This window comes from Lates calcarifer, linkage group LG21 (assembly GCF_001640805.2).
Source record: "Lates calcarifer isolate ASB-BC8 linkage group LG21, TLL_Latcal_v3, whole genome shotgun sequence".
Taxonomy (NCBI): Eukaryota; Metazoa; Chordata; class Actinopteri; family Centropomidae; genus Lates; species Lates calcarifer.
The window spans coordinates 18,100,713-18,128,127 of NC_066853.1; the positions used below are offsets into that span (position 1 = coordinate 18,100,713).

General features: G+C 41.8%; 1 protein-coding gene across 1 annotated transcript in view; it reads left to right on the forward strand.

Annotated features, from left to right (window-relative positions):
- LOC108876017 (neurobeachin-like) overlaps positions 1–27,415 on the forward strand; it is a 186,317-nt gene that overhangs the window by 71,918 nt on the left and 86,984 nt on the right. The window contains 19 exon segments of the mRNA XM_051065349.1: positions 1,704–1,764; positions 1,766–1,813; positions 1,915–1,950; positions 1,952–1,997; positions 2,105–2,228; positions 2,965–3,157; positions 3,271–4,131; positions 4,133–4,273; positions 5,223–5,440; positions 5,704–5,857; positions 6,630–6,810; positions 7,829–7,956; positions 8,284–8,391; positions 8,846–9,014; positions 10,900–11,338; positions 15,836–15,993; positions 17,309–17,432; positions 19,018–19,145; positions 23,271–23,332. Coding sequence (XP_050921306.1) covers positions 1,704–1,764; positions 1,766–1,813; positions 1,915–1,950; positions 1,952–1,997; positions 2,105–2,228; positions 2,965–3,157; positions 3,271–4,131; positions 4,133–4,273; positions 5,223–5,440; positions 5,704–5,857; positions 6,630–6,810; positions 7,829–7,956; positions 8,284–8,391; positions 8,846–9,014; positions 10,900–11,338; positions 15,836–15,993; positions 17,309–17,432; positions 19,018–19,145; positions 23,271–23,332 — 3,379 coding nt within the window.

The window sequence follows — 27,415 nt, forward strand, 5'->3', positions numbered from 1 at the left end:
AAGATTTATGAATTGTCAAATGTTTTAAAAAGTAGGTGTCTAATACATGTCTAATGCTGTCATCCACTGTATATTGTTTTGATTTTTTTCCTTTCCATGTCCATGCAATGTTCATTTCAGCAACATTATGACAGGCAAGTAAGAAAGAAACATGAAAAATCATAAATCAGGCTTTAGATTCAGAGAGATGATTCATCTGTTGCTGCCACTCCTTTGAAAAAGTGCACAATTAGAGGAGTTGAAAACTTCTGACTAAATGCCAGTTTTGCAAATAAGGGTGCACTTCTTTTTAGAACACCTGAATTCCTGGCATTGTGCCCTAAAACCATTACTTCACATAAGAGGAGGGTGGAAGAGATCCAAGTTACTGTCCCGCAGAGTGAAATAAATTATAAACTACCCACGAGGATGTCAGCATATCCTCTGTATGCTGCACACTGTAGAGGAGAGAAAGAGAGAGAATGCCTTACGGGTGGAGAGCCTATGATTCAAAATGCAGGATGCAGGGTTGGATGGAGAAGATATGGGGGTAGTGCTGTGCTCACAGTGGTAGGGCACCAGGTGTTGTGGTGTTACTTGTGCCTCCTGAATGGGGAGAAAGAGGCAGGCGTAAGCCCATGCTAGACTGCCCCAGGCAGGAGTGAAAGGCCTGTATCCTCAAGGGAGATGAGTGCTTCATGAAAGCCTGCTTTCACCTCTCACTTTAATAGCTTTCGTACATTTTAAAGCACAGTGCTAGTTCGCTATGAGGCCTAGTGCAGCTCATTAAGAATTAAACATGTTTCTTCAATGCTTTGTTGAAGTTATTAGTTTTTGATTACATTTGTCATCTTATATTTTTTGGCTCATTGACTTTAGATATTGATATTGATATACAGATATACTCTGTCTGGGTTTATATTCGCATAGTCAGTATGATGTGATTCACAGATGTGTTGTACAAATTAATATCTTTTTGGGGCTGTGTGGTTGAGGAAAACTAAAAAAAAAAGCACAACAGAGAGCAAAGGCAAGACATTGTTCATATTTTATAAAATGGCTCGTCATTTTAACATTGTCTTAACTGATTATCTAAACTGCATTCAGAGAAAAAGAGGTTGACTTTGTCTGGATTCACACTGAAAGCATTTACAACAAGGCTCAACCTCCAACTGTATGTAGCTTGTTGAGTAGGCTTGTACAAATTCCACCTCAGCTTGCTATGCATCATCAGCCTGCCCTTTTCTCCCGAATTTCCACATTTAAGCAGCTGAGAGAAATGCTGCTCTTATCCTAAGTGTCCAATTTGCCAGCCTCTGCAAAATACAAAAGAAAAAAAAGTTAACTTATTAAGAAAGTCCCAACTCGTCTTGAGGCAGCAGAGTAGAGAAGCTTTGGCTTAACATTGTGACAGTAGTCCTTATGCTGTTTGCAGAAGTAGTTTGTCACTGTTGAACCTATTCACCTGTGGTATGCCTCTCTTGTACCTTGGAGCCATTCCTAGTGACAGGCTAACTTCGTTATCCTACACACCTCCAACGGAATTCCCCCAATTTATGACAGCAGGCAGTTCTTGACACTTGTCTCCAGAGCCCGGCTCCCTGTGGGTGAGAATAGGGAAGCAAGCTGACGGCACTCACTGATCCTTTCAGTGGCTTAGGGAGCTCTAAACAAGCCACTTTCCCATTATGTCTGTGTATGTGTTGGTGTGTGTTTATCCACAGGAGGAAGGTAGAGATCATGCACACACACAGCCTCTTCACTCTCCTGGGAGAGAGGCTCATGGCTGCACACCAACACTGTGACGGTGACGACCTACAACACTCTGTACGAGGTAACGACACATTTTCCTCTTAAGTGTCCCAACATTACTGTACCGTTGGTCTCTGTGCGCAGAATGTGTGACTGATGTCTTCTCACTACTTCCTGCACCAGATTCTGACAGAGCAGGTGTGCACACAGGTAGTTCATCAAACCTCATCCTGAGCCTGACTCCACTGTCAAAATTCAGAACCCGAGTAAGCCTTTTACATGTCACATTGGGTTTTACTCTTTCTCATGTGTTTTGTTTTCTGGGAAAATTGACAATATGTGTTTATATTTGTCTTTGTATACATATGATCAGTGATTCTCAAGGTGGTAGCAACCTTATTGAAGAACTCCGCCCCCAGCACAGAGCTAATGGAGGTTCGGCGGCTCTTCCTGTCAGACATGATCAAACTGTTCAGCAACAGCCGAGAGAACAGACGGTGAGCAGAACTTAAACCGCCTTCTCCTCACCCACTCTATCAATTATCTTGCTGATTAATGTATCAAAGAAAAGAGAAAAAAAGGCACACTGTCCCCCCTCCTTTTACCATGTTTAATAGGCTCATATTGATGCTAAATCATCCTTAGACATGCACATGTTCTCCAGCAGATGTTTCTGTGACAGTTTGTGACAGTTGCTCATTCCTGCTTTCTCTCGATTTCATTCTCAAACACAATCTCGCCTTCTGACACACACACACACACTTTAAGACATATTGCAATTAAATTATAGGTCTTAGGAAACCACTGACCTAAATCAACAACATAATTAGCCTAAAATTAATAGGCAGAAAGTGCTTTGTCAAGTCAAATTGTTGAAATGGAGGGGGAAAAACACTTAATTGGTTTTTACTTGCTGCCCCTTTTCTCTTTTGGCTGTCATTTAGTTTTCTGAGATACTGCTGCCAAATAAACAAATGAATATATAAATGGCCAAACGATCAAAACACTGTTGTAATGTGAATAGCAAATGCCAAATAGCACTGGTGCTCTTTTGACAAAAAAAGGAGGAGAGGCAGAGGGAATAATTGGCTGGCCTAAATAATTTTGATGGAAAAACTCAAACTAGAAAGTTGTTGAAAAGTGTTCCTGTTACCACCAACATCAGTTATAAATGCTGCTTGTTAGTTTGATAGTTTTACATAGTGTTGACATGTAGCAATGTGCATATTGCAGGTGTCTACTTCAGTGCTCTGTGTGGCAGGACTGGATGTTTTCTCTCGGCTACATCAATCCCAAAAACTCTGATGAGCAGAAGATCTCTGAGATGGTGTACAACATCTTTCGTATTCTGCTCTACCACGCCATCAAGTACGAGTGGGGAGGATGGCGTGTGTGGGTGGACACACTCTCTATAGCCCACTCTAAGGTGAGTACTGTACAACAAAGAAGAAACACTGACCTCTGCTGTTGAGGGAGACATTTTTATCTGTACTGTCACATCTTAACAGTTCAGCCTCATCTACATTGCTCTTTTTACAGGTGACGTATGAGGCACATAAAGAATACTTGGCTAAGATGTATGAAGAGTACCAGCGCCAGGAGGAGGAGAATATTAAGAAAGGGAAGAAGGGATTGGTCAGTACCATCTCTGGTCTGTCTGCTCAGGCCTCTGGCATCAAGGGTGCAATTGAGATCAGAGAGATGGACGATAACTCTCAGACACCTGAGAGTGAGACGGATTACGAGAGCGCCGACTCGCGCAACCTGCTGGCTGAAGGGAAGGGGCATGAGGAGGGTCTGAGTGGAACGGAGGGTATGGTAGATGGGGTCCGGGTCGAAGTTCATGACCTTCTGGTGGACATCAAGGCTGAAAAGGTGGAGGCTACTGAGGTTAAACTGGATGATATGGACTTGTCCTCTGAAACCCTGGGGGTATCTGAGAATGGAGCACTGGTGGAGGTGGATTCTCTGCTGGATAATGTGTATTGTGCTGCTGTGGAAAAGCTCAATAGTAATACCGACAGTGTGTTGTTGCCAAAGGGCAGCATGGATGACCAAAATGCACCCCCTCTCATTACGCTAGATGATGACAAGGACAGCCTCCCGAACAGCAACAACTTCCTGTTTGGCAAGGTGACAGACAGCATGGGAGACAAGCTACTGCCTGATCTCAGTCCAGCTGAGCCTCTGGTCCTGCCCAGCCCAGAGCCTCCAGTGCACACCAGCACCAGTGATGAACTTGGCCTTCTAGCTCACATGACGGGCAGCTCTGAGCTTGGCTCCTTACCAAGTATCCTAGAGAAGGATGAATTTGAACTACAGGCAGCCTTAGAGGGCATCAGCTCTGTTGCTGGCACTAAGGCCTCCTCCAAAAGCCCAGAGGTCACTGAGGGCACAGCTGCAGCAGCATCTGACCAGGGACCTCTTGGCTGGTAAGACCAGCAGTGCAGCAGATGCAACAAGCAACACTTCAGACACAGAGAGATCAGATGACAGCAAAGACAAGGAGATAAAGAAGATTCAGACAACAGCCACCACACAGGTTTGTCCAAAGCTAAATTATCATGTAGTTCATTCATGGAAATGTAGTTATCCAGTAATATCCAACTCAGGGACAGTATTTCTATTTTTGGACACATAAAATATTATAGAAATATTACATGCTCACTGACTTTACCACAGTCAGAATAATAATAAAAGGTCTTTGCCAGAGGGAAATGTAACAGCAGATGATCATGAATTTTGAGACATGGCAGTGCCAGGGTCAAAGAGTGGAAACTGAGGAGGGAGACCATTTGCTATTGTCAAGATGTGTTGGCCTTGGTGAAGAGTTCTTTATTATCAGACCCATAGGGATCATTCTCTTCCCCAACTCTGCTTGAAATGAGGACAGGATGGCCTGGTGCACATCAGGCAACATCCCTTTGAGACTCAGGAAACTGGGTTGCTGGAATAGTTGGCTGAGCCAACATGAGGGCAGAAATAGACAAAGCATTATGCTGCAACAATCGCCTGGGATTTGTTCATTGCTCCCCTTCTCTGGTATGAGCTGTGCTCTTTCTCAGAGGTCAGGCTCTTTTGCCTAGACCGGGTCATTGATGGAGGGCCAGCGGGAAGCAGGGTTTATTTTTAAACCTTTCTGTTGCGTAATTGCTCATGTTCAATTCATTGCCGCTGCTTTTTAAACAGGCATTTTGCAGCACCTTGCTGACTCATTCATCTTATGTTTAGAGGTTGCATTGAGCTTGTTGTATTTTTTCTTTACCCGCAGAGAGGAGGAGGTTATCTGAGGACTCATTTTAATCTGGCAATTCATCTTTCACAGTGAATAGTATGACAGTAGCATTATATCTCATTAAGGGTGCACTATCGATCTTGACAGAGAGATGGGATTAGCAACTAGTCTGTATATATAATATCTCATGATAGACAGTGATTATATATGTGATGCCAAATCCATGCATTTGAGTGATTAATTGGTCTCCCATCAGAGCCTACATGGCCGCTTGGCCACTCAAATGGAGAGGGACATACGTGTGGACCTCGGCTTCAGGGGGACGCCCATGACAGAGGAACAGCGACGTCAGTTCAGCCCTGGCCCACGCACCACCATGTTCCGCATCCCAGAGTTCAAATGGTCAGCCATGCACCAGAGACTGCTCACTGACTTGCTGTTTGCACTGGAGAGTGACGTCCATGTCTGGAGGAGGTGTGTGAATTGGTTTATGTGCGCTTGAGAGAAACAGAGAGGGAGGGCGAGCATGGTGCTCATAGTGATAGTGAGATTACCCCTCTGAATCAGAGCGAACACAGCCTTTTATTGCCATTTTAGGTACATATAGAATCTGGCTTTTTATATACAACTATAAATGCTTTTTTAAAAACTCCACAGTAAATCAAATAATTAAATAAATAATGTGAAAAATGCTTGTACCTATAATAATCTTGTTTCTTTCCGACCTTTCCTTGCAGCCACTCCACCAAATCTGTCATGGACTTTGTTAATAGTAATGAGAACATCATTTTTGTCCACAACACCATCCACCTCATCTCACAAATGGTAGACAACATCATTATTGCTTGTGGAGGGATTTTGCCCCTTCTCTCAGCGGCCACCTCTCCTTCTGTAAGTGCACTTTACTGTCTTCACTGAAGGGGTATAATGCCATCTAGTGGTGGATTATTATAAGTGCTTGGTCTACAGTTGTCTGTAGTTCAGGTGATGCACTATGTACCTGGGGGAAATAAGACTTGTTTTTTTACTTGGGCTAACTTTATTTGCACAGCTTCACTCTGCTACAGATAATGCTGAAGACATTACGTTGGTGCAGTTCTTTATGTTAATTAACTTCCCCATGTGTCTTTTGTGTTTACTTTTATTGATCTACTGTAATTATCATATTTAATTTGCAGTCTTGAAGTGAAATTGATTTTAATCATCTTCTTTTGTTTATTTTGTCTGTGCATGTCTAGAGTGCCAAGGTAGGTATTTACGCCATTTTAATTTCTCTCTCTTAATTTAAAACTGTATTCACAGCCCATTTGTGCTCGATGCTCATTTCCATCTGAACTGTTGCAGATGGCATCCTTCTCTAATATTTTTCTTAGAAAACCTCTCAATGTATCACACAAAGGAGAGGAATATTGAATATTATCTCTGCCTCCTCTAAGATGAGACCCTACTCACCCCCACATAATAATAATGGCCCTTGCTGCTGCCCTCTTTCTGACCTGCCGCTGAGTGTCTTAAACTCAGCAGCACCCACCAGTATGTGTTAATGTATGTTTCTGTTGAAAAAGCTAATCTTGAGTTGACACTGCAGCTTAGAATATGGAAAAGAAGACATTGTACATGTGCAATTTTTTATGACTGGTGTCCTCCTTGTTGCTTTTGCAAGACGGAGTTGGATAACATCGAGGCAACACAGGGCATGTCCTCAGAGACCGCCATCACTTTCCTGTCCCGTCTCATGGTTATGGTAGACGTGTTGGTGTTCTCAAGCTCCCTCAACTTCAGTGAAATTGAAGCTGAGAAGAACATGTCCTCTGGTGGCCTGATGCGTCAGTGCCTCAGACTCGGTGAGATCATGACTGTATATTTGCTGCTGTAGATGTGAATGTCAGGGATTGAGCCAATTACAGAATCTTTATGTGGGGTTTTGGGAGGTAAAATGCATCCTTTACCAGTTACACTGAGAAATTGATGAGCTAGAAAATGCCACGACAGTATTCTCTTCACACACTCTAATAATTCTTCTAATCCCTGAAAAGCCTCTGTTTGATCAGCACAGCTAATTAATTTATGAGTCCTTTGCTAATTGTATACTAAACTGGAGAATGCACAGGGTTTTGCTGCAGTTTCTAGCAGTATGAAATGAGAGGATCATCATTTTGATATTCATAACAAGCTGAGAGAATGATTTGCAGTGCAATCAGGTACTCTTTGCAAATGGAGGCCTTTTGTGTCTGTCATTGGTGTGTCTCATAGGACTCCATGAGGTTCTCTACCCTTGTGTGCGTTTCAGTGTGTTTGTATACACAACAGAGATTTGATGAATTACATTTGAATGCAACATAGATAACTGCTAAAGTCAGAATTATGGAATTGTGAATTTTATTGAATTATCTAAAATTCTGAATTCAGGTTTTGGTAGAATTATTTGCTACATAAAACAGTCATAGAAACTCTGCATATTTGTGTTTCTTTATATGTGTGCGTGAGTATCTGTGTCTATATCTGTTTGTGCCTGTGGGTCTGTGTGTGTGAGCCTGTACTTGCTGGATTGCTGACTCCAAGTTGTGCTCCGGGGATTGGGGAGGGGGAGGGAAATAGCCTTCAGACTTCACAGTGTCCTTGTTGCAAACATACAATTTCTCATCTCTGGCTTTAGTGTGAAATCATTCTGGCTGCTGATTTTACCCACAGTGTCTGTCCCAGCAGCCTGGAACAAAACAGTCATCATAGATAACTGATTAGTTTTAAAGAGGTCATGCATGCTATCAACATTTAATTTCCATTTAACTTTGAAATGAGAACCTGTTTGTATGGTGTGTTTTTGTATATGTGTGCGGGGGCTTTGTCTCTGTGTGTATGCAGTGTGTTGTGTGGCTGTCAGGAACTGTTTGGAGTGCAGGCAGAGACACAGAGACAGGGGAAATAAGTCTTCCATTCACAACAACAACAAGACTCAGGAAATCCTGCTAAATGCTATGACTTCTAGTAAGGTAGGATATGATGTCATAACTGTGGTTTCTGTGCTCCTAGTTAAAAAATTTAATGTATACACTGCATTGTAATGTAAGAACACTTTGCCCCATGCTTATGTGACCTAACTAGTGCTGCTTAAATTTGTTTATCTGTGTTATTAATACTTATGATAAATTATAATACTAAATCTGTCTTTTAAATCTGGCAGATTTTGTTCAATTCTGCATCCATCAGTTTTCTAATCTCTAAAGTTGTGTAAAAAGAAGAGTAACAGCACAAAGTTGTTTAAGTGAACTTTGACTGCACAGAGTAGCATGTCATATTGTGTTATCTCTCTGCTTTAGACAGCCATAGAGACTGTCCCTAGTAACCTGTCTCCCATCAAGGATCCTGATCGCCTTCTGCAGGATGTGGACATTAATCGACTGCGTGCTGTGGTGTTTCGTGATGTGGTGAGTGCTGCTCTGTGTATGTGCGGGGTGTTTATGTGCGGGACATGCATGTGTTTGTCGCAAAGACTTGGCTACAGGTAGAGAGGATGAAAATAGGACTTTAGATATAGGTTTTTTTGTTTTTTTGGCAGACCAACAGGTGTGCAATGTAATACCCTTTAATCAACAGGTGAAACACCAAAGGTGCCCATGTCGACTGAGCTGCTGTCTATTGTACACAAGCCTACAAAATTTGAATGGATATATTTATATATATATTTCAGAGCAACATATTTTAAAACAAGTATTAGAAACATGTTTGAGAAAAGTGGCATTTTTAAAAAAAAGTATTTTCATGCTCTATGCAAGGTACATTTGCTGTGAGAGAACCATGTCAGGCAGCAACTGTGGATTGTGTGAAAGGCGATCTTCTGAATAGAGAGTGGCATACCGTTATTGTGATTGTTCTCCACAGGATGACAGTAAACAAGCCCAGTTCCTGGCTTTAGCTGTGGTGTACTTCATCTCTGTCCTCATGGTCTCCAAGTACCGCGACATCCTCGAGCCCCAGCGTGAGACTGCCAGGATAAGCAGCCAGTCAGGCCGCAGCATGCGTCAGGAGATCAACTCACCAACCAGCACAGGTGTTGACAGCTGTGCCCAACCTTTCTTACATCCGTTTCTTTTGCTCAATAATCTTAGCTTGCACTGATATAAATGAATGTTAAGTGTCCTTGGTCCTTTCTGATACACTTCTGCCAGCTTGAGCTCAGAGCTCATTCAGTAAAATAGCAGGGATATCCACTCTGCACTCCTCTGGCTCACCTATGATTTATTCATGAGCTCTGCTAATTGCACTGCACAGAATTAAATGTGGAAGCAAACAGAGGCTGGGGCTGGAGATGGTAGTTATGAGCTTGAATAGGCATCATCCGTTCTCTCTGAAATGAAAGGTAGTATATGCCTCAAGTCATTAATCATACATTAAGTCACATGAAAGGAAATCAGTGACTGCCTACAAAGGTTTAACACAATGTCTGCTGCAGTGCCAGCTTGCTTTTATGAGATGCTTGAGCGAGCATACTTTATCAACTTCCATTCAGACAAAAGGTGAAGTGAATAAAAGAAACAAGAGAAAGAGGCAAGAGGCCGAAGGAAATATGAGGAGGTAGGAACACACAGAAAGTGAAGAAAGAGGAGATGAGCAGTGAGAAGTTAAGAGATGGGAAAGCAGCAGCATGCTGGCCAACTACTGTGGGTTTTTGGGGCAGTGGAGCCAGGCTTGCTATTTTCAGCCCCATCTGTCAGTGCCCATTAGGCAAGCAATCCACCAGAGGAGAATGGGATCATAGAGGTTGCTGGGAGGAGAGAGGCACACTGCCGCCTTCATAAATTTCACCAGAAAATGGGGGAATTTTCCAGACGGCATGTGGCAGACGATTGTCTGATGGACCAGGAAGCCAGCCGACTTGCTGGCTAAATCAGGCCCTGCTGACCTTGTTAGGGGGCATGTGATGAATATTAATATGGTCAGCCTCACATCTAGGTAACCACTGGGTCAGGATGAACCAAAATCAAACAACAAAAGCAACTGTGCAGGCTGATGGTGGAATCGACAAACATTTTATTGGGTCGAGTTGATCTCAGTACAGGCAATGGATTTTCCGTGCAGTTGCAGACTGTTTTTGGTTCACACTCAGCATCTTATGTAAATAGAAAAGTACAGTGTACAGTATATTATGTACAAGAATAATAGAGCAGCTATCTGAGTTCTCTGTCACTGTCTCAACTCGCTTCGATACATGTGTTTTCCTGAGGCTTTAGGCAGGAAGCTGCCCAGTTAGGAAACTGAAGAAAAGGATTCATGTCTTATTAGTACAGAAGAAGAATAACAGAGAGATAATCTCACCAGAGAATCTGAGCTTCTGGAGAGAGATCTAAGAAGCTGCACTGGCACATGGCTCTTTCTACTCATGCTAAATTTACTCTTTGGCTAGGAATGTATGGCTCACTCTGAAATGTAGCTTTGTTCCTCAAATTACTCAGTTTTAAATTTCCACTTCTTACTTCTTCTGACAAATATTATAATGTTGTTTATTATTTAGACATATAGGAGACTAATTACAATAATATATACCGTATGTTGATTAATATAGTGTAGGGAGCGACACAGATTAAATTATTTACAATACAATTATAATCACTGAACTCATTTATGCTGCAAAAGCACCAAACATAAAGTGGTTCTGACTTCTCAAATCTGAGGATTTGTTTATGGGACTTTGGATGAAATGAAAATTGCAGTGTGAAAACATCACTTTTGACTCTGTAAACGTGTTTATTTTTACAGTTTTTTTCTGACTAAATGATTAATCAGTCACAAATAATGATGAAAATGGACAATTGTAATGGAATTTGAAGGGTCTAATCAGATTTGACACCCAATGATTTTATAATCTATATCTTTTAAAACTGTAGTAGCTACCTGTCACTCCGTGTTCTGTGTGTGAATATATGTATATTCTACAGAGACACCCCTAGCGTTTGACAGCAGTAAGGACCATCTTGGGCCATCACAGGACCTCCACACAGAGAGCTCTCTTCCCCACACAGACTCTGGGATCGGTGAGGAACATGTAGCCACCATCCTGAACGGGTCTGACCTAGACCACAGCGCTGGAGGGCTAGACACCATGAGTGAGCAGATATCTATATTATCCTCAGAGGTGAAGAAGTCCCAAGAGAGCCTGTCTGGATCACCCAATGTGGAAGTGCTGAAACAGCCCTCCTCCATCACTAGCATTAGCCAGTCTAACAAGGGTATCAGTGTCAAGGAGATTCTGAAGAGCCTGGTGGCAGCTCCAGTGGAAGGAATGGAGGCTGGGCTGGAGCCTCTCCCCTACCCAGACCCTGCTGCCAAAGCCCAGGCCCAGGCCATGGTGCCCATGCAGTTTCACTCCTTTGACAGGTGAGGAGGTGTCATTTTTGTAAAGAACCATCCCAGAGGTTTTGTATGTTTTAGACCCATCCTCTACAAATCATGTACACTTTACATCACAGTTAACCATTTGGCAACCCTTGCTATTTTTGCATGTATTTTCCAACCAATTCAAAAATCTGCTAATTTGTAATTATTTCTTTGCAGTATGGAAATTGAATAACATATTCCCTTGTCAAATCCATCACAGTCATCACATCAGCATTTTGTCGGGATTAATATTCATCAAAGTCACATTATCATTGCTGGTTAGCATTAAAACACAACAATAGTGCAACTTTGACAAAAATAAATGCAGTCTTGATGTTGACGGTGATTGACTGCAGATGTCAAAAGCCTGCAGAACTGAAACAAATGTTTGTTTGAAACAAATTGTTGAAATGAAATAATAGGAACAGTACCTCTTAAAGATCTAGTATACACAATTTGTAGTTACAATAAAAAAAATTAAAGCTTACCCAAACACAAGTAACTGAACTCAAGTTGAGTGTGTGTACGTGCGCACCATCACTCAAACAGCTGCAGAATTTTGATGTTAATCCTCTGGGTTTATCTTAGTGATCCAGTATAACACTAATGGTTTCTAAGTAGCATACAACACATTATTTATTTCAGGCTACTTGTATAGTGACTCATTCCCCATGGCAAGGAATTCCTGTGTTTGAAAAGTTCTCTGAAGCACTGTGGTTCTGCTGCGGTTTATTTACATTCCTGGATTAGATAAAACCACACAGTAATCTGTCTGGCTTTGGGAGTTTACAAACCTGCTCCTGCAGGGACTTCAAGCTTCAGTTACCCCCTCCCCTCTACATCCCCAATGTCCTCCATGGTACATAGAGTTTTGAAAATCATAATTATTCTGAGTTGGTTTACCACAAACAAAAACTCCCTCTGTCCTCTGCACACGGCTGATTTGGTTAGTTTTCGTGTGTCTGTGTGCCTGGCTGCCAGGCTCCAGAGAGAAGGCAGAGGACACAGTGAGTCAGGAGGAACAATGGGGCCTCCCTTCTGCTTAATGCATGCATGCTGCTGAGCTGGGCAGAGGTGAGCCTGATGAATAGGGGAGAAGATGGAGGAGTACGTAGAAAGAGGACAGCTGAGAGGGTGGGGGTCTCCAGGGCGTTGATGACAGATTAAACAGAAGCGGCCTCACGCCGCACCGCAGCCTAGTCCTGTCACCCTCACCGCTCACACCCGTAATGGGAACTGGCAGCCTGAAATGAGTCGCCACGGCAAAGTGTATTATTTTTGAAATGCTTTCACACAAACCCTCCTGACCACATATACAACTTTGTCTCATGCTTTTCATGTCACTCCCCCTCCAGCCTCTATTTGCTGTGTCTAATTGTTTGCCACCTGCCAGCGAAATGAGCTGCCAGCCATGGACAGGCCTTTCATTTGTCTGTCAGGGCAGCAATAGATTGAGAGTGACAACATCAAAAAAGAAAAAGGAGGGAAAAAATGGCTTAAAGTGGAGTGTACAGGGGCAGTCGTTGCAGAGGGCCCTCTACTAGAGACTTTCATAGAGGAGGGGTTTAGATTGCTCGACATCCAGATTTCCGTTAGACCAGATGGGAATACAGTACAGAAATACTTCAGTAATCCTTAACTTCCTCCTTTTCCATCTCTCCTTCCCAAAAAGTATCCAAATTAGCTCTGTGAGATATTGTTTGTCCTTACATAGTTGATTTTTCCACTGATGGAGAGCAATGATAATTGGTTCTAATTGAATTTGTGGGTAGAATATAAGCACATCTCCTCTGTATCTATCCTTGTATTCCTGAATAAAGCACTATTAGATTAGATTCTGTCTGTTGGATTTATAAAGGAAACATTTCTTTGGTTATACTCTACACCACAGTCATCTCCCACAGCTGCAGATCTCATTAATATTCATTCCAAGATTAATCCTTGCTTTATTCTCTGCAACTCAATTAAGACAATCCTATTAATAAAATATGTGCTAGATAATCTATACATGATTCATGAGCACTCATCTTATGAATTATTCATTAAAAGAGGTTCATGTTTTATCAGCATCCTGTAGATCCAGTGTAACGTCCCAGCTATGCTAAAGAACGAGCAGGCTACCACTGGAAGATGTGTGCGAGGGATAAATTTGGAAAGCAAGATTAAATCTACACCCAGTCCCTACAATCAAAACACACTAGTGACGTTCTGATAACTGTCAATGAGATTTCACAGAGGAGAGCAGTACAGAGATCTACTAAATAAATGATACTTGTCATCAGTGTTCTTCAGAGCACAGCTGTATCTCAGGAGATATTAATATTTCAGTGAGCTTTCAAGTTTTTCTCTGACTCTCTCTCACACATTCCTGTGTGATTGAATTGATTTTTATCAGCTAAATTAAGAATATATATAGAGAGATATTTTATGACTATTTTTGGTATTGTTTGCCTTGTTAACAAGGTGTGTCTCTTAATTTGTTATATAATCTACTTTTTGTATGTTTCATCCATAAAGATAAACTGCAGAGCTATTCTTCTGTTACATAAGACTTTTTGAGAAATCAGTTGCGCAGTATAAAAGGATGTGAGATAAATTACCTAAAAGCCTGAAATATATCTAGGCCAAGTTAGGTTTGTCTCCCATGGTGTCCTGCATGTTTTACTTCATCTGCAAGATGGACTGTGGATATATAATAGCAACATAAAACAGTAAAAGGCTGTGTTGTTTTGTTGAGGGAGGATTTCTGGGGATTTGCTTCAGATGACAGCAGGCTTAGCTCGTGACAGAGCAAAGGCCTGGCCTGTGTCACCCAGAGTAACTGCAGGAGATTGGACGAGACATTATCTGGCACCCTCGCAAACCCAAAGGCCAACTGCAGACCTGATAAGCACAAGCTTTCCTTCTCTTCACTGACAGAGAGCTCTTGCAGGGCCAAGTTCACTGCATCATCTTTAACCCTTGGCCAATCAGATTGCATGTGAACAGAGGTCTGGTGGGTTAGTGGTGTGTCTGTGCTTTCCTGTGCCGTTACACGAGGTCACAAGTGTAACTTTTCATCTCAAGCCTTCACAAGCTTTTCTTTACATGTTTCATTCATGAGTGCTGCCCCTTTATCTTTTAGCACCATGTGATGTTTTGTACAGTAGCTTCTATGAATGAAAGGGAAACCACTGTTATTTTTAGGTCTCTTCTTGACTTAATGTTTCTAAATATTCATGGCTTATTATCACTTTTTAGTTATTTGGTGCTATATCTTGTATACTTAATTTCAAAATTTTTGATTCTTGGGGGGAAAAAAAAATCTATCCAGGAACCTAATATAAAAACTTGCAGTATGTAGGTCATAATCTGCAAATACGTCTGCAAATCTGCTTGTACTTTCTGTCACAACCAGATACTGCTCTGTGTGTCTTTACAGAGCAATTACCGAATCTAAAGGTCTTGAATCTCATAGTCAGTGAGCTGTAACTCTGTCAGTTCGAACACAGACGGTAGCTATGCAAATCTGTGTCAGTAACAACTGTCAAGTTGTTCTGGGAGAGCCTCCCAGTAGGGTCGAGTATGTTTTCAGTTTTTCAGAACTGAGCGGAGGGCAGCAGAGGGCCACTGGTGGCAAGAGCAGATTCAAGGGAAAATGTGGTAGCTGGCTGACTGGCCTCTTGCCCTCAAGTTTATTTACTTAAGCCTCTTGTGTGTCTATGCTTGCAATGCACGCGTTATGCTGAATGATGAAGTTACATTTCAGGATGTTTACTTCTCCGAATGTCCTGACTAACGTCTGGGCATGCTCATGCTAGCAGAGCCCAAGAGCAGTAAGAGATGATTAAGATCATTACTATTCACACTTTTTCTTCTAAAATGTGGGTAAAAAAAAGTTTTATTCACTATTATCTCAGTGTTGTTTCAGATAGGAGGATTGGAAAGTTAACGGTTCAATAGAAAGTCAAAGAAATTCTGCATTTTCTTTCTGAAGAACAGAACTTCTCCAGATGCTGGCTTTACTGAAAGTCAGTTTTATTACAACATCTATCCTCCTGTATGGCTGGCTAATGTGTTCATAACCTCTGGTCCCAGGCTAGTTCGCAAACTCCAACTCTCTATTAGTGGGCTCAAATTAAATTTTCTGACAAAACTGAAAAAGTGAATTTCACCCACATCTCTGGCCCATATGAATAATTCTATGAAGTTATCACAGTTTGAGTCTTCAGTTACCATCTGTAGTTGCTATAGCCACCTGGAGCTGTTAGGGGTTTAGTGTCTTGCTCAAGGGGACATTGGCAGGGATGATACTGCCAAGAACAGAGGGCATAAACCTATAACCTCCAACCTCTAGCTTTTACATTTTCATTTTTGCATTCTTGGATTCTGTTGTTTACTATGCAGCAGTATATTTTTAAAATGTGAACTCTGTTGAATTTCTATTCTTAATATTCTAATTGGTCATAAATAATGAAAAAATGTGTGTGTGTGTGTGTGTGTGTGTGTGTCCTACAGGAGTGTGGTGGTCCCTGTGAAGAAAACCTCCCCTGGCAGCTTAGCGGTTAACACAGTGGGAAGCAGCAGCAGCACTTCTGCTGGGCTGACAGCCGGCAGCACCCCCAACATCTTTGCTGCTGCCTCTGTGACGCCCAAAAGCATGATCAACACCACAGGTAGGTCATGCACAAGGTTACTGGAATATACACAGTTAAAATACTTTGGTCAGCGCTGGTAATGTGGTTAATTTTCAACAATACTTCTTTAGAGCAATTTCAGGGTGCTTAATTTGAATAATTACTGTTCATCTTAATGACCCAATTTGGTTTTCCTTTCATTGATCCCATTCCAAGAACAGAAATTAAACATTTTCCCCTTACTGGATCATGTTCCTGGATGCCTGTGCAGGGGCTCATTTCAACCACTAGATGGCCCTCTTTACCTTCCTTCCAAAGTCTGCAGTGTGCCATGCACAAACAAAAACTTCTGCCTTTCACCCACTTGGGTTCCTCCTGATGCAACCAAATCAAGAAAAAGAAACAAAAACAAAACAAATTAATATACCTGAATTACACAGTGAAACAAATGTTAATACAGAAAATTGATGTGTACAAATGGCTTTCCTGTGTAATGTGTGTTCGTGCCTGATTCACTGCATACCCCTCTCCCTCCCCCTGCTGTCACTTTGCTTCTCTTGGGGCTCTGCTACATTGAACTGGTTCCACCTCAGGACTCCTGGTCAGGGCCTCTGAAAGGACCCACTTAACACCAAGAACCATTAGGCGCTCCAACACCTTTTTAATGTGCTCCATTAAAAAAAAAAATAAAAAAACTCTCCCTCTCCTCTCCGAGCCCCTCTGCAGGAATGTGAGAAATGTATCCAAGTCAAAGTGAGCTTTCAGCTAAAGCCACAGGCTCTCATCCAGACCCCATGATCTCACTTGCTCTGGTTTTAACCTCTCACAAGGACAGTGATAATGATTTTATATTTCTGTGAGTGTTGCCAAGACCATGTGACTTGATGCTCACCTTAGAATTACTGTTGTCTTGATACCCTTATTTTTGCTTTGATTCCCAAACTAAGTGTAAAATGTAAAAATTTGATGCGGGTGTTGTTTTGATATGTCAGTTGATTCGTCATTTTTGTCATCTTAGAAAGCAAAATCATTCCATATGCTGCTGCTGGCACCAGTTTGGACAACCAGCGTAGTGCACTTGGATTTAGTTTAAGATTCTGTGCATGATTTGACACTGTTACCGTGTTTCCATTTGTTTGACTTGGTTGAAATTTGTGCTGACTGCTAAAGTCTACAGTCAGGAGCCAGATTGTGGCTGGTTTTATTACATCCCATTCTTTCTTCCTCTTCTTCTTCAATTATTTCAGACTATGTGCCATTACTATCACAGACTCTGTAAAATTACCATTAAAACCATACATAATCATTTTTGTGCTGCGTTAATATTGCATGTCTTTGCTGGTCTTCCCTGCAGGAGCCACCGATGCAGCCCCCTCTACCTCCTCATCCTCCAGTTTTGTCAATGGAGCCACCAGTAAAAATCTGCCTGCTGTGCAGACAGTGGCCCCCATGCCTGAAGACACAGTAGAGAACATGAGGTACAACAGGGCCCTCTCTGTTCATTTGTACTCATATTTCCTGTGTTAATAATCCCACTTTGTTCTGTTTGTGTGACGTACATATAAAGTCTTTTTCTTAACAAGGTCAAAACAAAATAGCAAAAATAAAACTGATTAATGTGAGCATTATGCATGTAAGTTTGGACCGATTCTTCAGGTAAAACAATTGTATATTTCTTTCTCTGTATCTTGGTGTGACCTTGACTCATCTTCCTCACTTACTCTAATAGTTTGTGACAGTTGTCCTTAGTCCTGTTCTCCCACTGACTGCTCAGACCCCAGGCCTTTCTCCAGAGTCCCTCTCTCTTTCTCTTTGCCTCAGTGTGTTCTGCTAGAGGAACAGAGATTCAGTTGCCATGGCAGCAGTAACCGACATCACTTAGCGTAACTGAAGTCAATGATAGTACTATCTGGCTGCAAACCCTGCACAAGCCTAACTTATATTTTAGATGAGGGACAAACAGCCAAGCTGAATTGCCTGCTCCAGTCTGAGGAAAAAAATAAATATTATTATCACTGTATATTTTATCACAATTGTATACAATTGTATAATTAATTAATGAGCCCAACCTTTAGGTCACAAACAACATGTAGCAAGTACTGCCTCTTTTTTCTCTCTATTTCAGGGCCTTTTGTGAAGTGGACCAGTGTCCACTACGCCAGGGACTGACACCTCCTGAGCTCAAACCCTTTAGCTCCCTGACAGGATTACAGGCAGACTCCAGGGGTGCAGGCCAGTGTCTTAGGCAAGGACATTTATGTTAGCCACCCAGACCCCCCTACACCCTGTTTTTTATGCGTCTGTCATCACTTCTGCTGTGTTTTCCAAAGGTGCTTGGAAGGCAGATTACACTACACCCTCATACAAATCCTAAACCAAACCTTTCCTCCCCTCTCGCTCTGTCTTTCTCTATCCCGCTGCTTTCTGCCCATCTTAGCTGGGAAAACAAGCTTCAGCTCTCATGTTCCCCAGTATCTGTGTGTGTACACATGGGAGCGCAGCAGAGATACTGTATGTTGCAGCTTGAGTTGCACCTCACCCCGTATTCAGTCGTAGTTGTATGGCTGCATGACTCCAGTGCACAGTTTCTCTGAGGTGCTTAGATAGTGTCAGGCAGCAGCAGTCTGTTAAAGATAAGGAACTTCCCTCAGCAGTGTTGAACAACTGTGATCCCATGTGCAGGTCTGGTTACATGTCACAACAAAGAATGCAAACAACTGGTAAGAAGTCCTCTTTGAAATAAAATGAAAAAAGGTGTTCACGTTGTTTTTAACAACATAAGATCTTATTGACATCTCCAGTGATAGCAACCATACTCATGGATATCTAGCTTGGTTTGCATTCACTCAAATGTGTTAGTTACCCTCTGCATTCACCAGGACTTTGACAGTCTGGCTACACACTAACTGGTGTTAGCTGTGAGCACTGGTTCAACTGTGAGGATCTCACTGCTCTTTTCATGCCTTACCCTTGATGGAAGGGCACGTTACCTTCCTTATATAATTGCTCTAATTCAGGAGTCTGTTTTCCTTTTGTGACTTCTATCTTGATGTGTCTTGACAGTATTACTACAAAGCTGGAGAGAGCCTTGGAGAAGGTGGCACCCCTGCTGAGAGAGATCTTTGTGGACTTTGCACCTTTTCTATCGCGCACCCTGCTGGGCAGCCATGGTCAAGAGTTGCTCATAGAAGGTACAGATGTCGTGAAGTGTATTTTAGTCTCAGAGCTCTACATGGAGTCCTGTCCCCATCACCCTGCTATTGTATGTACTACACTGGCTGCCTCATTGATGGATGCATACACGGTAGTCAGCGCTGACAGGAGAGTCACTATTTTGTGCACACGCTGGGGGTCTGTCATAGTCTGATTAAATCTGTCTTCCCTTTCATTCGTCTTGTGGCATGTGTGTATTTTGTCTTCTTCATGAATCATTCCACATATTGAGAATTTTTCCAAGATGTAGTATTTTTAAACATCAATGTGTCACACTCACAACAAATGTCATTTTGAAATGAATGTGGAAATAATTGATGGCCTTTGCCTCCTTCTTGTGATATTTTTAGTGATAATGTTGCTCAAAACTAAGATCGCATTTCTAACTCACCCTGTCGCTTTGTTTTAGAAGAGGATTTTTCTCTTTTTTTGGTCAAATGTTTCATTTATTTATTTAATTTTGAAGTGAACTTATGGGAGGTGATTTTTGTCAAAGCATTTGCCATTGTAGGAAAATCTGAAAACTGTTGCTATGTTTATATTTGGAAGAGCGGTGACCCTTTTTTTTGTTTTGTGCTGTAAAGAATCCAGCAGCTTTTTCTGTGCAGACCGATCAAAGTCCAACCACATGGAAAGGAAAATTAAGTATGGACGCCCATGGAAGTGTTGTTAAGCATTGTTTCTTAGTCTTGTCTCAGAGATAATCTGATAGTTTGTTGATTTGATAAAGCACTGGGAGTACAACCTGAAATCATCAATAACACAGCTTGCAGGGCTCATGTCTTCACTGTTATAACTGTTATATTTTGAACTGCATCACGGCAGTCACATTGCATATATTTAAAGGGCTGGACTGGGTGGCTTGGTTGTGCTCAGTCTTTGCAGAAGTGTGTGATCCTTCTGTTGCACTCCCCTCTGGGTTCTGGTTTTATTTCCTGGTGGCTGTGTGAAGGGACCCAGTGCTTTCCTCAGGCCCCAGGTTGGCAGCCTCCCACAGTGGTACTTGTGCCTAACCTCAGGGACTCTGTCTGCATGTGTGTGCAATGCCACTCTATTTCTTGGGCTTGTTTTGGCTTGTATTCACAAGAACACACTGCCACCACAGCCAGCATGCGTGCGTGTGTGTGTGTGTGTGAGTGTGAGTGAGTGACTGTGTGTCTGCAGGCATTTGTCTGCATGTGCACAGTGTATGTGTGGCCTCCAGTCTCTTGACTTGCAGTTTGCACAAAGCTAAATGAGATCTGCCTTTCCTCACTGCCAAAGTCTCTTCTTTTAACTTTAAACTAAACTGATATTAGTTTCAGAGGTCTATGCAGAGAATGACAGCAGACTGAAGGAATGCACTTCTGTGACTTTATTAAAGTCATCCCTGAAAGAAGTCTGACACAGTGTTTCCCCTTTCCTGAGCATAGTTTATTTGTATACTTTTTATACTGCCAGTTACCTGGAAATGACTCAATTTCCATTGCCAATATTATTGTGTTTTAAATAAGATCATATCAAATATTATATTTAGTTTTCCTTGGCTTGTTTTTGTTGTTAAGCTACTGAATCTGAAATTTGAAGAAAATGTAATTACTGTTATTTACTTTGACCATGACAAGCAATCACCTTTGACAAGCTTAATAATAAGCAGGCTCTTATTTATTTAATGTAAACCAACCCCATTAAAATTACTTGTCAAATGATTAATATAAATCTCTACAATTTCAAACAGCTGAAGTATTGCCTTTAAAAAAAATATTTAAAATCCAGCTACTAAAGTCACACAAACAGGCAGTTTTTCTTCTATATATCATGCAGTATGCCATACATATATACATAAGTAAATAGACATGTGGGTATGCCATGCACATGTGGCTGATGCTACTTGCACAAGCTCAGGGGAAAGGAATGAAAAATCAGGTAGCATAGCCTTGACAAGTGTGAATATGTCTGTTACCCTTTCACTCAAAGTCTGTCAGCAGACTGACTAAGCTGACAAACCAGAGCTGAGCTGAGAGTGTAACCTCACAAACAAGGTTGTAGATAGACAGCTCGGGCCTCAGCACTCTTCACCAGACATGTTTAACCCTGCCTGGGTGTGTGAAAAGTGCACCCTGACATGGATTATAGCAGTTTTATCAGACAAAACAAATGCATAGATATACCACATGCACGTAAAATCGTAAACGTTTGTCGAGCCACTCCAGTCTGCCCTTGTTGCAGCGTGTTTGGTTGAACTGATTTTGCCGTTTCTCCCTTACTCCCTTTTTTTTCCGGCCCTTCCCAGGCTCACAGTTGAAATACTGTGCTGTAGTGCAAAGGCACTCCATTTACGAGTAATTACCAGCCATCCATCACTCCTTAGATTGCTGGGGGTCAAGCCCTCCTGTGCCCCGTGTGCCCCCTTGCCTCACCATATTCCTTCACCCCCCCTGCAGACATGTGGTCACTGCGGCAATTATGTTGAGTGCACCCTGAGCTTTACACTTGGAGTTGGTGGGTAAGGCCTGTGTGTGAACACTGCTGCTGTTGTGATGCCTGCCGCCTGCTTCTTGCTGTCCCCTGAGTGGCCCAGCTTTCCGACACATCACCCCACAATGCCACATTCACCCGTGCCTTAACCCTGCCCTGTTTACAGGAAAGGACTGCCAGGCCATGTTTAAATAGAATGCATTTAGTTTGTCTACCAGCACAAGGCCAGGGTCAGTTGGCCACCTGACTCCTGTGTCAGACTGGACTGACTTATGGCTCAGCATGTCACTGCTATAACAAGAGGTCAGCCATGGCACTCTGTGTACAAGAGAAGGGTCACATCCTCTCAGAGTATTTACAATACGTTCTCTCGGGCAGTCTCTGCTCATGAATAGACATGGATGGAGAAGCAGCGAGCATAGGATCCATCCTACCAGTGTTTTGAGTATTTTCTCATCTGTGTTCCAGCATTCACACAAGCAACGCTATGCCCATTGAATGTCCTCTGGTGGACCTTTAAGGCCTAATCCTTAAAGGTTTTGACCTGTATAAATCTGAGTTAAATTCACATTCATAAGTAACAAGTTTGCATTTATTAACTGATAACATTTGAAAATATATATTTACAAACACAACAATATTAATTTAGATACTGTGTTGTTTTCCAGTGTAGAAAGTCTAGTATTAAAAGACATTTCATTCAGTTTAAGAGTTATTTCAAGTTCTGATGTGTTGTGTTTTGAATGTTGGTGATGGGGCTGCAAATTGTGGCATAAATATAAACATGACATCATGGTGTAAATCAAAATTGAATAGAAAAATCTTTAGCTTAATAGCTAATGTTAAGACTTTATTTACAGTGCAGTTATGTTAGGGTGCAGATAATTAAAAGTGCAGTAAGGGGAAATAATGCATTCTATTTTTTCATATCGTAAATCAGCACTGTACAGTTGACAGCTCAAAAATATGTCACCTGGAATCTTAGCTTAACAATACTTTGTTCTCTCCTCTGATTGACACCCTGTCATACATGAGACAATGGCAGCTGTGTGGCACAGACTTCTACTCTTGCCAGCCCATAATGAGTCCTGGAGAGCTGATTTCTTTCCTTTACTAATGACTGCACCTTAATGGTTCCCACCAAGTGCACCAGAAGGAGCTGGAGGTGCAGTATACAAGACCAGTTGTAGCCATTGTTTCTGCAAATGAGCTTTTCACACCTGCCCTTGTTTCATTAGAGAGTTGTCTGCTTCTGTGCCTCACCATCTACAGAATGGAGATGAGGGAAGAAGCTGTGAATGTCTGTATTCACTTCTGTGAGTTTGTGTGCATGTGTGAATGTAAGTGTGTGTGTGTGTGTGTGGAGGGGGTGTTCATCATCTATTCTGTGCAGATGCAAATTACTTTTTTTTCACAGGTTTGTGACAGGCAAATTAGGATTTAGTTGGCTCGCAGATTGGCCCAAAATTGACTTTATGCCAGATAAGATATATAGTAATTTTGCCCAGGTGCTGTACTGTATACTGTGTTTCTTTTTTAAATATTATTTTGTACAGTTACATTAATGTTTAATTATCTGCAAATAGACTTTATGTATTAACATTTCTGGTTAATATCCATTGTGTTCATGTGCTTTGTCTCCATAGGTCTAGTATGTATGAAATCAAGCACCTCAGTGGTGGAGCTTGTCATGCTGCTTTGTTCTCAGGTGAGCTTTTTTTTTTTTTTTCTCCTGCTCCTCTTTCCCAGATTCTCTTTGTCTTTTCCTCTAGGTCCCATCCTCTTCTTTTGCCTTTGTGATATGTCTGTCTCTACTGTACTTCTCTCAATAGCGTATTCTCTGTCTGTATGTGGTGATTAGTTAGTGGCTGGTTTCACATCTTTCCGCATATATAGTGACACTGCACAATCACAAATTGGAAATGGTCAGTGGAATAGTCCATTTCACTCAGCACTATAACTCTTGAAAATATGTTTTAAAAACACACACACACACACACACTCAAAAATACATTCAGTTTTTATCCTGCCAAAAAACAGCAGATATTTTGTGGATGTATAAAGTTAAGGGTACTGTCTTATATCATATAACAAGATATTTAATCTCTGCGGGAGCTTTGCTTATCAGTGTGGGGTTTTTTTTGTAAAATGTTCCATAAGCAAATTGTCCAAATCAATGACGACACGCAACTTTATACAGTTCTCTGAGAATCCAGTGACTTTCTCACTACACCCCAGAGCTTAAATCCCCAGCCCTCCTTCAGAGAATGAGCCCCACCTTGTGCAACGCTGCTAGTGACTGATCACCTCTGAGCTGACCCTCTGAATCTCTTGTTAAGCCCTTGTTTTAGAGAAGGTCAAAGCCCCAATGTAGCAGTTAGAAGAGAAGATATTTAACATACCTTCTGTCAGCCCATCAGTCTTGCATTGGGAGCCCATAAGGAAGCCATTACTTGGTGCCTCTTTGTGGATCCAGACTGCAGGGCCAGAGCCTTGAGGAGGTGGATTGCCACTATATGTGCTCCGTGGTATCCGCAGTCCAAAGCCCTCTTCAGCAGGGAGCTCAGCCTCTGTTATATGGGGGCCATTATTCAGGGGCTTTCCTCCAAAAAAATGTACATAAATGGGGCAGCCAGCACTGAGTTATTGTTGCCCTTTTGAAGGTTTTTGACGGACTCCTTTTTGCGCTGCTTTTCTGCCTGTAGAGTATCTGTGGGAAGTTGCTTTTTCCAGCTCTAGGATTTATTGCAGATGAGAGCGTCAGCATGCTGTTAAGGGTCTGAGTCCATCCCCCCTTTACACAGATAGCATTACTGCGGCTCCAGAGGTTCCTGCCATTAGGGGCTCTAGGGATGAAACCCAGGCTGAGATATCGATCAGACAGTGAGGCGTTGAAAATGGACCATATAGCCCGGTGTCCTTCTACAACCTTTCAAATAGGGATGAGCCATTGCTTTGTATCCTAACACTGCACCGTCACTAATGAATCCAGTTCTGTTGCCACCTAACATAAAAATCACACTGCAATGATGGATAATCATTAATCAGTGTCTCCCATATTACTTCTTTCAGGTGACAAAGCTGATGCATACCGAGCCGCTTTATCAAGAGCAAATATAACGTTTATTAAGACTGATGATTACATTGCACTATAGTACTAATTAATATCTTTAGTATCACATTATCTCAAGTGTTTTCAAAAAGCACAACAAGTATTCACAGCTGCAGTGTGAGCTTTGGCTGACATCACTATAAAATGCCACCTTCAACATATCCCTCACATATTTCAACATTAATGTTTTAAGACAGCAAGGAGGGCACTTAGCTGACCTTTAGTCCCACTCTGTTTTGTGACCTGTCAGTTTTATGAATAAATTAGTGCTAATGATCTGCCTTTTCTTATTTATGCATACTAATCACGGCAATCATCGCGTGGCTGGCCACGGCTGCAGACACTGTGTGTCTCTCCTCAGCCTGGGCAGCTGAATGAAAAGGTCAAGCAGCTCTGTTTCTTGTAACAGCTTAAACATACAGGGGGGATCTAGAGTGGAGCCACATAGATTTACTGATGGAAGGCCTCCAGATGTGGAGAGTATAACAGAGCAAAGCACAGAAGATAAAAGCAAAGGCTCCCGCATACTGACAGGTTGGATTGAAACACCACAAATACTTAGTGCCCTGCTGAATTTCAGGAAGATGAAAGTGGGAGGAGAGAAAATCTTCTCAAGGCCAGCAAGCTGTTCTCTGGGATGAGAGTTATGGGATTTGAGGTCCATAAAAAGGTGGTGGGTTTTTCAAAGCTTGATGGAAGAATGGTACCATTGCCCCAAGTGAACCCACAGCATCATCAGTGACTGCCCAGTGTTTCCCTGTGTTGCGTGTTGTGTCAAAGAATTTACCAGCTCCTCAGTATTATGGAGCTTTTTATCTACTTTTTTCTACTTACTACAAAATTCTAACAGCAGGCAGCTGTTTTCAGCAAAAAAGCTCAGTTAAATGAACTGTATACAACCGGTCCAATGCCTAACACAATGTTAGCAAACAGCTTGGGGATTCTCTTTTAAGATAAAACCTGAGTGACTAGTAGACTTACATTTGTCAGGTTACCTGAAACACAACTAAGAGAATGCTAATGATGACCATGCCTGCTTTATATGTAAGTAACTGTCAGCTTACAACAAACTTTACTCTTACTAATTAAAAATTAACACAGCTTTAAATCCCAGCTTTTCATATTCAAGCTACTAAACAAACTTCCAATGGCCAGAGGTGAGGTTACTGTGGTCATGGTATGCATTTACATCACAGGATCACATCTCTTTACGGAGGTGCACGTCAGCCGTAATTCCCTTCAAATGGGTAGCAGAGGACTTTTTCAAATCTCTGCAATCAAAGGCAGCCTCCTCGGGGAGCTCTGTTCTCCAGTAAAAAAAAAAAAAAAAAAAAGACCAGAAAAAAGAGAGCCTCTCATGTGCTATCTCAGCTGTCAACAAGCATACCTCAGACAAGATAGCATATTTGACTAGTTCATGCTATACCTCCACTGACCTGCTGCCATTTTGCTGGCATCGCCCAAGTGTCACATCTGCCTTGATTTCCGTATTTATTTTTGTCACGTGAGTGTGGTGCAACTGGAACCTCAGAAGACTGGCTGTACACGATCCCTGTCCAAATCAAGAACAGCTTATTCCAGGCAGATACTGTAGCAGTAGAAGGGGGTCATGGGGAACATTTGGAGACCAGATGCTCAGCAGTTTGTCAGCACCATCTCCCTGACTTAACGCATCGTAGGGTCAGACTGTGTACTCTTGCATGAACCGGTATGTGTCAGGCAAGACAACTGTGTACAAAAACACATGCCCATACATAATAATGTCAATGTCAGTTATTCCAAAAAAAACAACAACGTTGCTTATCTTGTTCAGACACTGACATAGAACAAACATGGTACATCACTGGTTTGCATGTATGACTGCAGATTACATATGCCCATATATTCTTTCTTTTGGAAATGACAATTCTATTAATTAACAGCTACTTTTAAATGGATAGTCATGTTCAGAGGCTTCTTATATATATATATATATATATATATATATATATATATATATATATATATATATATATATATGTGTGTGTGTATGTGTGTGTGTGTGTGTGTGTGTGTGTGTGTGTGTGTGTGTGTGTGTGTGTGTGAATAGTCTTGAGTTGCTTATGCGTAATTGTTCTAGGCCTGGAAATCTTTTCCTTTCATTTTCCTCTCTTTTTCCCTACTCTTTTGAACTGTGGCCTTCTCTGTTTTCTCTTCCATTTGCACCTCAGTGAGGGTACAGGGGAGCTGAATTTCCCACAGTGAAAGGCGCACTCTCAAACTGCTTTTTAATCATTTCCAGAGCATGTTGTGAGACAGCAAGTGCTGGCACTCCGGCCCAGGGCTCGGATCCCTTCCAGGCGCACACTGCAGGGCTCAGTGAGCCTGCTCAGTAATCTGTCACTGTAAGGGACAGAGGAAATGGCTGTATTTAAGTGAGAGGATATAGTTTCATCCCACAATTACATCTCTCCTGTGTTTACAGATCTTTTCACGGAGGAAGAAAGGATGGTCACACATGCGGTGCAGGATTTCAGCTTTTTATAGCCATCACTTTTTTTTCACAAAGGATATATGAACTAAATGCTTTCTGTACCTACTTGAATTACAAGCTATGAAATGTAATCTTAATTACAGTTGAAATATGCAATTTGGATGGTGAAATGTGATTCTTGTCATGCATTTCTGAAAGATCTTGTT